We start from the raw sequence: 14,846 nt of genomic DNA, 5'->3' as shown, positions 1-14,846 counted from the left end.
CGAGTAAATTATTCTAGAGTCAAGGATATTGTAGATTTAATTTTACAATCCACAGATATTTTCACATGCTGTTTGTATAAACATCAGAGTTCATGGCTTGAATGACAGTGGCAGGACTTCAATATGTTTTAAACTTCACAGGAGTAATGCACGAAAAAAATTCCAAAAGGAAAGTTACAGAAGAGATATTGTCTGGTAGTTCAGGCCCCAAAACCACTATTAATAGAAACATATTTATGACATTTCAAAAGTTTTCACAAAAACAAAAATTCTTTGAATGTAAACATCTCTGTGCAAACAGTGGAGCATCTGGCTAATGCATGCCAGAACGCAAGTGCAGCTTTGTAATCTATTTCCATTATCAAAGCTATTTGTTAAATGTATGATTTTTAATATTTTTTTTTAAGGAGGCTAGTTAAATGGAAATTAAAAGGAACAGTTCCAAAAGTGAAATGCTTGCAAGCTGCAGGGAAACTTTGTAAAAACACCATAATAGAAGCTCAACTAAATGAACACCCCAAATTAAAAGATTGCAAGGGGACTAAAAAAACTGCCACCATGGATAAACAACAGAGTAAATGAAGTGATCAGAGGCAAAAAGACATCCTTTAAAATGGGAACTGAAATTCTACTGAGGAAAATAGAAGGAAGCATAAACCTCTGGCAAGTCAAGTGTAGAAGTATAATTAGGCAGGGCAAAAAACAATTTGAAGAGCAACTATCCAAAGACTCAAAAACTAACAGCAATTTTTTTTTAAAGCACAACAGAAGCAGGAATCTTGCCAATGAATCAATGGGACCACTGGATGATCAAGGTGTTAAAGGAGCACTCAAAGTAAATATGGCCGTTGCGGAGAAGCTAAATGAATTCTTTGCATTAGTCTTCACTGCAGAGGATGTGAGGAAGATTTCCACACCTGAGCCATTCATTTTAGGTGACAAATCTGAGGAACTGTCCCAGACTGAGGTGTCATTAGAGGTGGTTTTGGAACAAATTGATAAATTAAACAGCAATAAGTCACCAGGACCAGACGATATTCACCCAAGAGTTTTGAAGGAACTCAAATACGAAACTATTAACTAACTAACTGTGGTATGTAAATCAGCTTCTGTACCAGATGACTGGAGGATATCTAATGTGACACCAATTTTTTTAAAAAGGCTCCAGAAGCAATCCTGGCAATTACAGGCTGGTAAGTCTAACTTCAGTACCTTGCAAATTGGTTGACTCTATATTGTAAACAACAGAATTATCGGACAAATAGATGAGCACGATTTCCTGGGGAAAAGTCAACATGGCTTTTGTAACGGGAAATCACATCTCACCGATTTATAAAAATTCTTTGAGGGTATCAACAAACATGTGGACAAAGGTGATCCAGTTGATATAGTGTACTTGGACTTTCAGAAAGCTTTTGACATGGTCCCTCATCAAAGGCTTTTAAGCAAAGTAAGCTGTCATGGGATAAGAGGGAAGATCTTCTCAAGGGTCAGTAACTGGTTAAAAAAAAAAAGGTAGGAAAAAAGGGAGAAATACATGTTCAGTTTTCGGAATGGAGAGAGAGGTAAATAGTGGTGTCCCCCAGGGATCTGTACTGAGACCAGTGATGTTCAATATATTCATCAATGAGCTGGAAAAAGGGGTAAACAGTGAGGTAGCAAAATTTGCAGACAATAAAAACTACTCAAGCAAGTTAAGTCCAAAGCAGACTGCAAAGAGTTACAAATGGATCTCACAAAACTGGGTGACTGGTAACAAAATGGCAGAAGAAATTCAGTGTTGATAAATGCAAAATAATGCATATTGGAAAACATAATCCCAACTATACATAGAAAATGATAGGGTCTAATTTAGCTGACCCTAAAAAAAAAAAAAAAAAAAAAAGATTTTTGAGTCATTGTGGATAGTTTTCTGAAAACGTCCTCTCAATAGGTGGTGGCAGTCCAAAAAAGCTAACAGAATGTTAGGAACCATTAGGAAAAGGATAGATAAAACAGAAAATATCACAATACCACTATATAAATCCATGGTATGCCCAAACTTGGAATACTTCATGCAGTTTTATGAGGAGAGATTAAAAAGACTGGGACTTTTCAACTTGGACAAGAGACAACTAAGATGGGCTATGATAGAGGCCTATAAAGTTGTGAACGGTGAGGAGAAAGCAAATAAGGAAATGCTATTTATTCCTTCACATAACAAAAATGAGGGGTCAACCCATGAAATTAGTAGGCAGCAGGTTTAAAACAAACAAAAGGAAGTACTTCTTCACACAACGCACAATCAACCTGTGAACTCATTGCTAGTGGATGTTGTGAACGCCAAAACTATAATGGGGTTCAAAAAAGAATTAGATACATTCATGGAGGATAAGTGCATTAACAGCTATTTGCCACGTTGGTCACAGATGCAACCCCATGCTCTGGGCGTCCCTAGCCTCTCATTGCCAGAAGCTGGGAATGGGTGACAGGGGATGGATCATCTGATGATTACCTGTTCTGTTCATTCCCTCTGGGGCACCTCGTAGTGCCCACTGTTGGAAGACAGGATATTGGGCTAGGTGGACCATTGGTCTGACCCATTATGACCATTCTTATGTTCTTTTCATACTGAGAAATCCATACTAAGGCCTGATATTACAAATAGTTATGCCCATGAGTAGTCTCATTAAGCTCAATGGGACTAATTCACGTATTAGTGTATGGAAAACCAGGACAATATGTTTATTTATGGCTTCTCAATATATTTTTGCTGGAGATATTTTATTAGCTATATAATGTGCTCTGTGTTTATATTAGCCAAGGCAAAGTCAAGACTTGTGCCTTGCACTGGCAACAAAAGAAGTGAGGTTTGTGCTGGTTCTTAGAGTTAAACCGCATTAGTTAGAATCATAGAAGGTTAGGGTTGGAAGAGACCTCAGGTGGTCATCTAGTCCAACCCCCTGCTCAAAGCAGGACCAACCCCTACTAAATCATCCCAGCCAGGGCTTTGTCAAGCCCTTTTATACAAGAAAGCTCTGTTTATATAAACTAATGATGATCTCAAACTGTTTTCGAAATATTAGTGAACGCTCGCCAGGCCCCCCTGGGGCAGGTATGATTATATCCACTTCATACATGGGTAAAGTAAGAGAGAGCTTAAAAATGGCTTGCTCAAGATTGCACAACTAGTCAGTAGAATTGCTGTGAACAGAAACAGAAGCCCTGACCCGCAGCCCCCAAGCTAACCAGTAAAGACACACCCTACCTAAATCTTCATATTGAGGTGTTGAGTCTGCTCCTACAAGGTGTTTGAAGATAATAGGAGTTTATGGTGCTAAGCACCTGACAATAGCTGGTCTGTAGTGAGCAAGGCATGGAGGCAAGAAGGTGAGAGAAAGTAATAGAGAAAATCGTGCTGACTTCAACAGAAGTTGGATTGGGCACCAGAGATTGAATCCAAAATCTTTGTAGTGAATGGCAGTTATTCCCAAAAATGGAATAGACCCCAGGTGAGTTGGCTTTGCCACTATGGACACGTTTGCCACCTTGCAGTAGTTTTCTGAACAATAATTTCCTTGCAGTACTCAATATATGCTTCACTGTTAAGAAAACCCTTTTTACTGAAATAACCCTAGCGAATGTTGTTGTTGTTTACTTTAAAAAGCTTTTGTCCTGCTTAAATGTTGCCTCTTCTCAGTTCCATGTACTGTCTGCTCCCTCTCTATTTACCAGCTCTGACTCCTGACAAAGTTTGTGTTCAGACTGCTGATGATTCCTGTCATACCTTTTAATGGAGATGAATATGTACTTTTTTCTTCATCAACTAGTAGGGCATTTTTCACTGTGGATATTTGTACATAAATAAAAATTAAATAAGCTGCTTCAGCTAACAAAGGAGGCAGCTGACCATTCACTTTGGCCTGAGAGAATAACGACAACCTAGCTTTAATATTATGAACTTCACATCTTATGAAGCAAGAGAGACAGAACAGTATTCTCTTCAATAATAGGAACAATGTCAGTAATTTGATAAATTATCATCTCAAACCTATTTATCTACAGTGTGAATCCAAATTTCTTTATTCTGCTGGCTTGCACCTTTATTGACTTTTGAGATCAATAAAAAAATCGATATAGGGAGGCTGCATAACTATTTTTCTTTGCTGTGCGGAATCATCTGCTGAGTCACTGCTCTTAGATTTACTAAGATAAAACAGCTTCCTTTGCTGGCATATCATTCTTGGCATCCTATTAGCATGAACTGTAGTATGAATCCCAACATTGTAAAAGAAAAAAGAAAGAGGCAAAATGAGTATCCTTGTTTAACTGGAGGGTAAAATTATGTTAAACCTATCATATTAAATGGCTGTATTTGGTTATACAAGAAAAAAGTGCCATTTTCATAGAACAAAAATACAAATTGCATGGGACAATATTAAAAGTCATAAACACATATTTTAATTCCCAGCATCTACCAAACGCTGCTTTCTACAGAGTTAGAAATGTTTCATTACATGTCTGGAGAAAGAAACAAGGAATTTCCACTCACCTTGCAGCTTGCTGGAGCTTTTCTTGCTCATCGTATAGTTGTCCCTAGAAGACTGTAGGGAGAAGGGTCACGTAACCTTTCACCTACGTTCTAGAGCTTCTTTATCCCTTCTCCCACCTCTAAATAGTTTACTACATATAGGCAGCTGAAATAAGGAGCTTGCCCTGCGGGGTTATCCACTTGCAGCAGCAGCAGGAGGACAAGAACAAGGAGAAAGTGGACAAGCACAAGACTTACCATAGAGGGAAAAGGGTATGGCCTTCCCACTTACTGAGAAAACAGCACTATATTATTAGGGAGGGAGGGGGGCAGAATAGCTTCTGTGATTTCTTCCACACACCTTTTCCCCCCCACTGATCTCAGTGGTCTGGTCTACACACACACACACACCCTTAGAGAGCCCAAGAATAGTTGGCTTCACCCAAAGCCCCAGCCCTATTTGCCTTCTATAGGCTCATTCCTACCTCCCTGATTACATCCTCATCTCTCAGGTTTTTCTCAGCACATAAGCAGCAACTCACAAGTTTGTGGAAAAAGTCAGATTTTCAGGTTTTTGCATGGGAAATTCCTGGTTCCACATTTTTTGTGAAATACACATCAACCAAAAATGACAGCATGAAAAGAATGCAGCTGTAACCATATCTACAAAAATATTTTCTTCTAAAGTGAAAAAATTCTCATGTGATTTTCACTAAGTAGGCTTCTGATAAAATACCTGGCTTCTTCTGAATATTGTTGCTACTACCACAAAACCTACTTCCACAGCACATTTCATCAGCAGATGAAAGTGTTTTACAAACAATAATTAACTCTCACATCACCTCTATCTATGAGGTATGTATTATTTATACCAGTTCTGCAGAGGGGAAACTGAGTGACAGGTAGGTTAAGTGATTTTGCAAGTAATGGTAAGTCAGTGGTTGAATCCCAGTCACTAGCTCTAGCCAGATGGAGCTTAAAAATAAAATCAGACTTTCAACTTTCATCCAGATTTTACTAACTAAAAAGCAAAACTGACAGTTATTTCATTGGGAGGGGACAATTTTATTCATTAAAGATAGGCAAGGATCAATACTTTGGATCCTAATTGTCCAGCTTAAATGAGTCTAATCAAAGCCTCAGACTTGAACGCTCAGAAATGTTGCCATTTACCATTTAGATCTGAATCAAAACGTTCCCAAAGTCTGGGATGTTCAAGTTTGGACAGCTATGAGGTAGGTTTGAGTTGTGAACTTGTAACCCAGCAAGGATACCTGCCTGTATGTACAGATCATATTCTTGCCTGGAGTCCCATTTGCTTCAGTAGGATTTTGCACAAGTGGAACCTTCTGCAGGACTGGGTCTTAATTCTGAGACCAGAGTTAGGGTTTGGACCTGGTATTTTGCTTCAGGCCCACCTCTATGATGTAAGTTTACAAATGAACATGTCTGCGTTCATCACAATGAATGTGTCTAACCTTATTAACGTAAACTGGAGTTCAAGGTATGCACCAAAGGGAGAACAGCCCCCTAAACATCTTCAGATCTAACCTGCTCCTGAGGCATTTGTCACACTAGAAAAAAATCTATTTTAACTAACGTGTAAAAAATAGAAGCTAAGGAAACTGGTGTTGGGTGACTCACCCTTATTTACTAATAAACAACTCAGTACTACAACCACTCACTACTTCAGTGGGACGGACACTGCAATAAGTACTACACTAGGTAGTAAATGTTTGCAGGACTTAGTCAAAAGTGACAGGAAGAAAATCTTCAGGTAATTTGTTCCCAGTTTATTCAGAAAAACTGAAGAAATAAACTGGAACCTTGTACTTTGAGAATACAGCTTTGTTTTTGACTGTTGTGAAGCAAACAACAGTTCAAACCAGATTGCAGCTTTTGAATAATAGGAGAGTGAAGATCCTCTCCCCAAAATTCTCCAGCGGTTTAGTTTATTTTTCATGTAATTACAATTGATTCTTTGATAAAACTGATATGCCTGATTTGTCTACCAGGAAAAGCTTCTGAACTAGATCTTACAGTCCAAACACAGGTGCTAGGTCTATTTGTTTATTTTCAAAACAAAATAGTATGCCATAATACTGACAGAATTATACACTGTAACTGGATTACAGTCTGTAGCAATTTAAATAAACAGACAGAAAGTCTCCTGTTTACTGTTTTAAAAAAAGTCTGCTCTTAGTCTTGAAATGTTTCTTGAATGGACAGACTGCCATACTGTCACAAATCCATTATCAGTTAATTAACTAATGTTAATATCACCATAATGATTTTTGAACACTCTGATGAGAAAATGATACAGTTTATATATTATGTTAGCACAAATTATACAGCAAATGTTGATGCAAAGACTTAGATGCTATCACATTTCTGGAGGCAACTATAACATGTTCAAATAAAACAGCGTCTTTAATAATCATACCTAAATCCCCAGCAGATTTGATGTCAATGTTATCAAAACCACTGCCAATTCGGACAATTATTCGAAGTGCTTTGAATTTCTCCAGGTCTTCTCGTGTTAAAGTGATAGTGTGATACATCAGTGCACCCACTGCTTCATTTAGTACCTAGAATTTAAAAAAAAATAAAAAAAAAGAACAAACCTTGCTTTATGTAATCTGATTTTTTCCCCTTTTCATTGCATTTGGGTTTCATCATGTATTAAAATTTTGCAGGTCTGAAGGACTCTGTAATAATTACAAAAAATCATTTTTAAAAACTTTTCTCCAAATATTTTCAAGCATCTTGGTAAGCCATGTCTTTTTTCACTATAAAATTCAGAGAACAAAACACAGGCCTGATCCTGCAAAAGGATATGCTCATTAGGAGTCCTTGTGATTTTGATGGTACAAATACTTTCAGGATCGCAAATCAATACATGCGCACAGTTTAAAGCCTCGAAGGCACAGGTTGGACACCACTGCATTATATCTGGGCCAGTTCAGGCTACTGAATGGCACTTGGAAGAGATTGGCTGGGGGGCTGGGAAACAGTTTGAGACATTTTTTATGGAACATGTGGCCCTTTGTTTAAAACAGTGGTCTCTGTGTGTGTGTGCACATATTTATTTATCAGCCACATGGTAGTAGCATCAATGAAACAAATAGGTGTGCAAGTGACTAATCTTTTTATATTTTATTTTTTAAAGTTCAGGACTCTCCTAGAGCTACGGACGACTTGGCAGGATGGTGCTCTCCAGTTACTGTATATTATTTCACACTAACTTACTTTCTTGATGATGTTAGAACTCTATGCACCTAGTATACCATATGATTAAAATAAACCATTAAAAATCATGGTTAAGGAGGAAAATATTGAGCTCTCAAAAAGCAAACTGGAGAACTCCATATTTAGACAAAGAACTCCTGTGCTAATGTAAGTTATTAAAACTATTCCTGGTTGTTGGATTTCACCTGAATAAAGCTCATATGAAGTGCATTACAAACCGTATTGTTATTAATGGAAAAAGACTACTTACTAAGGAAGGCTCTTATGCTTTGAAAATACATGTAGAAAATACATTTAATGAAGGAGCTCACACATTACTGAAGTTACTTACATTCATATAAAGAAGGCTAAAAGGTTGCAAATTGCACTAAAAATGAAGACATGGTTTTTCTACTTTTATATATAAAATATGCAAAAGATGAAATTATAATACAAAATAAATACAGAAGGCTTTAACAAAAAAACAAAAACAACATTTAGAAAAATCAAACATGCTGCATACAGCTGACTAACTTAACTAGAGCATGTCTGCTAACATATCTGTAAAGTACCATTGGGACTATGGTGATTAGTGCCTTAGAAATAGATTAGTATAGCACAGCATACTATAGTATAAAGTATGTTCTGACTGTTTTTCAGCATTTCCTGTAAAGAGGTTTGTGTATGCTGTAATGTTCAGCTAAAGACAATGAAGCTTATTCTAGGTACCGTAACATGCAGCACTAATAGTCAAAGACAAGCTGATGTAATTTTATTACAAAACCATCAGCTAGTGTCAATTTCAGTAAGATATATAAGATAGAAAACTGGAATTTCACATCAGCTCAAATGTGGCAGTATTTTCTCACTCTTGCTCTCTAACATGGGCTTTTTTTTTTTTTACTCCGTAAACTAGAAATGTATAAAAATAGCACAGTTCCAGAAATGAAAGTGAATAAAAAAAAATGAAATGGCTCAAATGGTACCAATTAAGTATATGTCCATCTGCAGTCATTCTTGCGTCCACCAGATATTTTATCCTGCCACTGTGCTTTTTCTAATAAAAGGTCAGCATAGGACCTTCTGTTACCTGGCCTCTATTATAAGTCAGTATCTATTTATTTATTTCCCTTTCGTGGCTGACAAACCAATTTACGTCCATTAGATGCTGTAGCAAACTGCCTGCTTCAAAGTCATTGGGACATTCCTCTTTGCTCTGGCTCATACAGTTTGCTATCGGAACTGGGCAGCCAGGTCTTTCAGCTCCTCCTACTTTTCCCCACAATGACTGCACCAGTTTCAAAATGTGTTAAGTCCTCACAGGCCTTAACAGATTCTGTGCCACAGATGTGGTGGACATTTATGTTTTACAGAGCTTTTCAAATATTAACTTGAGTGCTGACTACGTAAGGCTACAATTCCTCTTAGTTTTCCTAATTATTTGTAGTTATATTTTAGCATTGAACTATCACAGCCATTCTGGGTATCATCAGCTGTTCACCACCATAAGAGCTTTAGTTTGTAATTTTTTGGGGGGTGATAACTCTTAATGCTTCCCATTTATACAAAAAGCGAACAGTCTTAGCATAATGTGCTAAAAGCCTCAAATAACCAGGTTGGAAGCAGCACTCAGGACGTAACATAAACTTCAACCCTTATTTTTCTTTTTCTGGTGATCATATATTGCTGGATTCTGTTCAGACACCTGATTCAAACCTCATTTTAGTCAGCAGAAAGATTCCCATTGGCTTCAATGGGCTTTGGATCAGACCCAGCGTACAGAGAATACAGTCAGCAAGGGCTCAGCAGCACCCCCACATGGAGCTGGTCTGCAGCTGTAGCAGAAAGTCACCCTCTGACTCTCTAGCCCTTAAAGGGGCACACACCTTTTCCAGAAAACAGCCCCCACCCACCACTTAATGTGCGGTGAGGTCACTCTGCTGGCCATTACAGTTGCTTTACATGATTTAAAGGAGGTATTCTTTAAAGGAGCAGAAACAGGGTATGTGTGTGTGTGGGGGGGGGGGGAGGGGTGTTTGGGGCTCCTATGACTGGTGCGGCAGGGAGCCAACACCACCCTTTATATTCCCCCTTAATCCTCATCCCCCTTAACTGGGGGAGGGAGGCAGGGAAGGGGGATAGGTTCTTCAGGTTGGCTGGGGACCAAGATGGGAAAGTGGGATAGCTGGCAGAAGCCCTTTGGGCGTCTATTGAAATGATTATGGAGTTACCTGCACTGTACACTTTTATCTGCTGGGTACTTCCAGATATTTAAGAATAAAGTTGCGACCTAATTAAACCACATCCAGTGTCTGGACAATGGTTCAATAGCTCTGAATAAAATTAACATTCCAAAAACTATCAAGAAGCACTACCCATGCAAGCAGGACCTGATCAATCACCAGAAAAACCTGTTAGTTCGTGTTGCCTTTTTATGGTTTCAGTTTTCTAATAAAAAACTAACATCTGAATGTTGATCTCAAATATAGATCTCTGCAGTGTCTTTCACTGCCAATAATGCACCTGCCCAATGATATAACTTTATGCTGTAAGGATCCAAACTAATGCTCACTGACTTCTGTTGATTAGTGGCACTAACTCAGGCCCTAAAAACTGTGACACTTAATGCAAACTATATGCACGTGTATACACCCCTCACAACACACATTATGTTATATATAACATTAAAAGAAAACCTGCCTTTATGCTCTCATGTTTACAATATAGTAAAGACTTAAACTTTCTGTTTCTATGGCAGCTTTTTTTTAAAAACAAAAAACCACCAAAACACTTTGCCTAAATTAAACCACTACTTCAATCCCAGAACTACTTGACAGTACATGCAACTGCTTTATCACTGTAGTCAATCTTAGATCAGTCTCTTAGTACACTTTTCCCTTCGTACATTTTCTCGTGTTTAAAATAAAGAAAAAAAAGCCCTCAGTTTTTAAGGAAAGTTCTTTTCAGACTACATAGTTTCTATGCATGGATTCACTTGTGTTTTCTATTAATAAATCTAGAATTATTTAACATTTAAACTCAATCTATTAGAAATGCAAGCTGGATTGAAACCATCTTCACTGGAAGATTCATTATGCCATGAATGTCACTGACAGTAACATATCAACACAATGAGCATGGTCTTAAAAATATTTAAAAAAACAAGCAGAGATGCAAAAAAGAGAAATCATCATAATAATCACCAGCATTTTTGAAGCACTAGTGATCCATCGCTAGTATGGTACTGAAAGGAGCAGTGAGATGCTTGCTGATAACTAACTATATTACAGACTCCAAGCTGTCTGCAAGATTGATATACTGCTTCTTGGGCATGGCAGCACTTTAAGAGTTTTGACTTTTTACACTGGCAGCCTGCCCTGATGCACAGTGTTTCACAAGATCTGCAATGTTAGCACATGTAAATGTGACTGTGGCTGGAATTTAGGGGTGACTTGCTGTTGGGATACACCACCTAACACCTTTTTGTCTAATCTGACTAGATTTACTAAACTTTTCTATAATTGTTAAAAATCTTTCATTAGGGGCCTGAGCCAAAGCCCAACTAAGTTAATTCAAAGGCTCTCATGAACTTCAGTGGGCTTTGGATCAGATCCAAGCTGAAAATTCACCCAGCAATATTGGGGAAGATCCCCAATACTGTACAGCAAAAAGGCTGACTCCAAGCCTTCCCTGTGGGTTGGAGGGTGGTTTCCAACACTCTAAGCTATTTTCTCACCCTTAAGGTGCCAAAAGGCTCATTTCCCCTTGAGGGACTAACACAAAACTTTTAAACACGTCATGTTTCAAAATAAATCCACTCTTCCTTCTCCATTTTTAAAAATCATTATGCTTTCCTTGTTTGCTAATTTCTAAAGTATTTATGGCTCAAAGAAGGGCCAGCTACCACTCAGCTCATATTCTTCTAGTTTCTAATCCTGCAGTAAAATTATACTACAGTATCTGTGATATTAAAGTAAACAACAATGATGTTACAAATGCAAGATTATGGCTTCAAAAAGAAGAAGCTAGCGGTGGAGTAAAATGCTTTTATTCATACACAAATATAAGATAAAGAGCATATCAAAGAAAAATCATGGAGCAGGTACTCAAGAAATACATTTTGAAGCACTTGGAGGAAAGGAAGGTGATCAGGAACAGTCAACATGGATTCACCAAGAGCAAGTCATGCCTGACCAACCTGATTGCCTTCTATGATGAGATAACTAATGGCTCTGTGAATGTGGGGAAAGCAGTGGCATGATATATCTTGACTTTACCAAAGCTTTTGATACAGTCTCCCAAAGTATTCTTGTTAAAGAAGTATGGATTGGATGAATGGACTATAAGGTGGACAGAAAGCTGGCTAGATTGTCAGGATCAACAGCTCTATGTCTAGTTGGCAGTCGGTATCAAGTGGAGTGCCCCAGGGGTCGGTCCTAGGGCTGGTTTTGTTCAACATCTTCATTAATGATCTTGATGATGGGATGGATTTCACCCTCTGAAAGTTCATGTATGGCACCAAGGAGGGCTGGGGGGTGTGGGGGGAGAGAGACGAAGTAGATACCCTGGAGGGTAGGGATAGGGTCCAGATTTGACCTAGACAAATTGGAGGATTGGGTCAAAAGAAATCTGATGAGGTTCAACAAGGAAAAGTGAAGAGTTCTGTACTTAGGACGGAAGAATCCCATGCAGCGCTACAGGCTGGGGACCGACTGGCTAAGCGGCAGTTCTGCGGAAAAGGGCCTGGGAAGTACATTGGATAAGAAGCTGGATATGAGTCAACAGTGTGCCCTTGTTGCCAAGAAGGCTAACTGCATATCTGGGCTGCATTAGTAGGAGCATTGCCAGCAGATTGAGGGAAGTGATTATTCCCCTCTATTCAGCACTGGTGAGGTCACACCTAGAGTTCTGCATCCAGTTTTGGGCCTTCCACTACAGAAAGGATGTGGACAAATTGGAGAGAGTCCAGCGGAGGCCAAAGAAAATGATCGGTGGGTGGGGGGTGGAGGACATGACTTATGAGGAGAGGCTGAGGGAACTGGGCTTATTTAGTCTGCAAAAGAGAAGAGTGAGGGGAGATTTGATAGCAGCCTTCAACTACCTGAAGGGGGTTCCAAAGGAGATGGAGCTCGGCTGTTCTCAGTGGTTGCAGATGACAGAAAAAGGAGCAATAGTCTCAAGTTGCAGTGGGGGAGGTCTAGATTGGATATTAGTAAAAATTATTTCACTAGGAGGAGGAAGCAGCACTGGAATGGGTTACTTAGGGAGGTGGTAGAATCTCCATCTTTAGAGGTTTTTAAGGCCTAGCTTGACAAAGCCCTGGCTAGGATGATTTAGTTTGCGTTGGTCCTGCTTTGAGCAGGAGATTGGACTAGATGACCTCCTGAGGTCTCCACCAACCCTAGTCTTCTATGATTCTTTGACACAGTAGAATAATATTCACATCTATTTTTTATTGTATATTTTTGAAATGTTTGCTCCACAATGAAAACTCTCCTTTAGGATAATTTTAGCTCAACTTATAATAAGAAACCTTGTTTTTTAAAATTTCTACATTGAAAACAATCATTACATATTTCTGAGTCCTATAAAAATGGAATTCAACTGAATGTTAACCTTTTAAACTTCTTGAGCTTTTACATTAAACCAGAAATATGGAAATGTAACATTTTTTGTAAGTGACTTTATTTTGTGCTTTTGGCTGGAGCAATGAGATGCAACAGTTGCTTTCCAATTGAATTCAGTAGGATTTTGATGCTTGGATTGTATGCTACGTGACATAATAAAAGTCTCCTTTCCAAGAGAGCATACAACTCTTTTTAACTTTATTGTGAATTATGTGCATACATTATAAGGAAAATCAGAGGCGATTTGGTTATTTAATTTTCAGCACAGCAGTCCACTTAGTCAAAAAATCCAATATTTAGTAGCCTATCTAGGTAGCAAGACATATGATAATGCATAGTTAAAAGAAAGTGAGGAAGTGTATGCAGTTTGAACTGAACCCTGAACCCCAGTCCAGAATATAAACTTTGTTCTGACAATGTGATAAATCAGTCCTTATTGCTGCCCTCCCACCTTCCCTTCTGTGGCCTGAAAATTTGTGGGGATGACTTAATTTCCTTCTCTTTTTGCTTGGCCTAGATTGTTTTTCTAGTTTCATATCTTACATGCTCTGAGGGCTTCCGTTTGGCACTACAAAAAGCACTCTGAGCTGTAAACTGTAACACAGTGATTGGGAAGCCCAAAAAGAGTAAAAAGTTAAGTTCAGGGAGTTCTAGGCACCACAAAAGCACTAGGGATCTGTTTGACTCTGTAATTCTTTTAACGGGTACACAAGACACATTGTGAAAGTAGATGGTAAAAGATGACTCAGAAGTGTCATGTATGCCACAAAAGGGATATTAACGGCAAACAGAACTGAATGGGAAGGGGGATCTTGGAATTGGGAGAGAAGCGACAGGTTGCAGGTCTATAGAACAGGCTGGAAGGACGGTGCACTGCAACAATGAAGGAAGAGGATATTGCATGAGCCTGGAACATAAGAATGTGAGCAATGTAGCCTTTTGCATATGGAAGAAGAGACGGGAGACAAGGGAAGAATGCTGAATGGCTCAAATAGGAGAGAGGGAAGCTCAGAGATTCAGGTAATGTTCTGAAAGAATCTTTGGATGTTTGGATAACCAAACCCAAAGTATTTTAAGTTAACCCACCACAAATTATATTCAGTGAAATCCCCTACTCCAGGGACGGAGAAAAACTGGCAGTTTAATGGAGGAGATTGTGGTCGAATACAGGTAGAGCAGCGTTATATTTTGTACCTTTGGGAACACTTTGGGATGATTTCATGAGAGCAGAGACCACCTAAAAAGCATATTTCACTGCATAAAGAAATTAGACAGTTACTATGAATAAGAGCAATGCAAGTTGTTACAGATTTGTTTAATGAGCAATTGCTTAAAATCATTTTTACATCTGAGTGTGACTGAACTGAGTCTCCCCAACTGGATGCAAGGACTCTAGGTCCCAGTTATCACACATTCCATATTACTTGGTTTGAATAAAACACTGCCTTTGGCAAAAACATGCTGCTTAACTCCACACAGTC

At 38.6% G+C, this 14,846-nt stretch overlaps 1 protein-coding gene across 13 annotated transcripts in view; it reads right to left on the bottom strand.

Annotated features, from left to right (window-relative positions):
* Positions 1 to 14,846, bottom strand: part of CTBP1 (C-terminal binding protein 1) — an 87,654-nt gene that overhangs the window by 28,634 nt on the left and 44,174 nt on the right. For all 13 annotated transcript variants that reach the window (XM_077815968.1, XM_077815965.1, XM_077815970.1 and 10 more), the window contains one exon: positions 6,954 to 7,098. In XM_077815968.1, coding sequence (XP_077672094.1) covers positions 6,954 to 7,098 — 145 coding nt within the window. The remainder of the gene's footprint in view (positions 1 to 6,953; positions 7,099 to 14,846) is intronic.

The sequence above is a fragment of the Eretmochelys imbricata genome, chromosome 4, assembly GCF_965152235.1.
Source record: "Eretmochelys imbricata isolate rEreImb1 chromosome 4, rEreImb1.hap1, whole genome shotgun sequence".
Lineage (NCBI taxonomy): Eukaryota > Metazoa > Chordata > Testudines > Cheloniidae > Eretmochelys > Eretmochelys imbricata.
The sequence above is the reverse complement of the archived record's forward strand: the minus strand, read 5'-3'. Positions and strand labels throughout refer to the sequence as shown.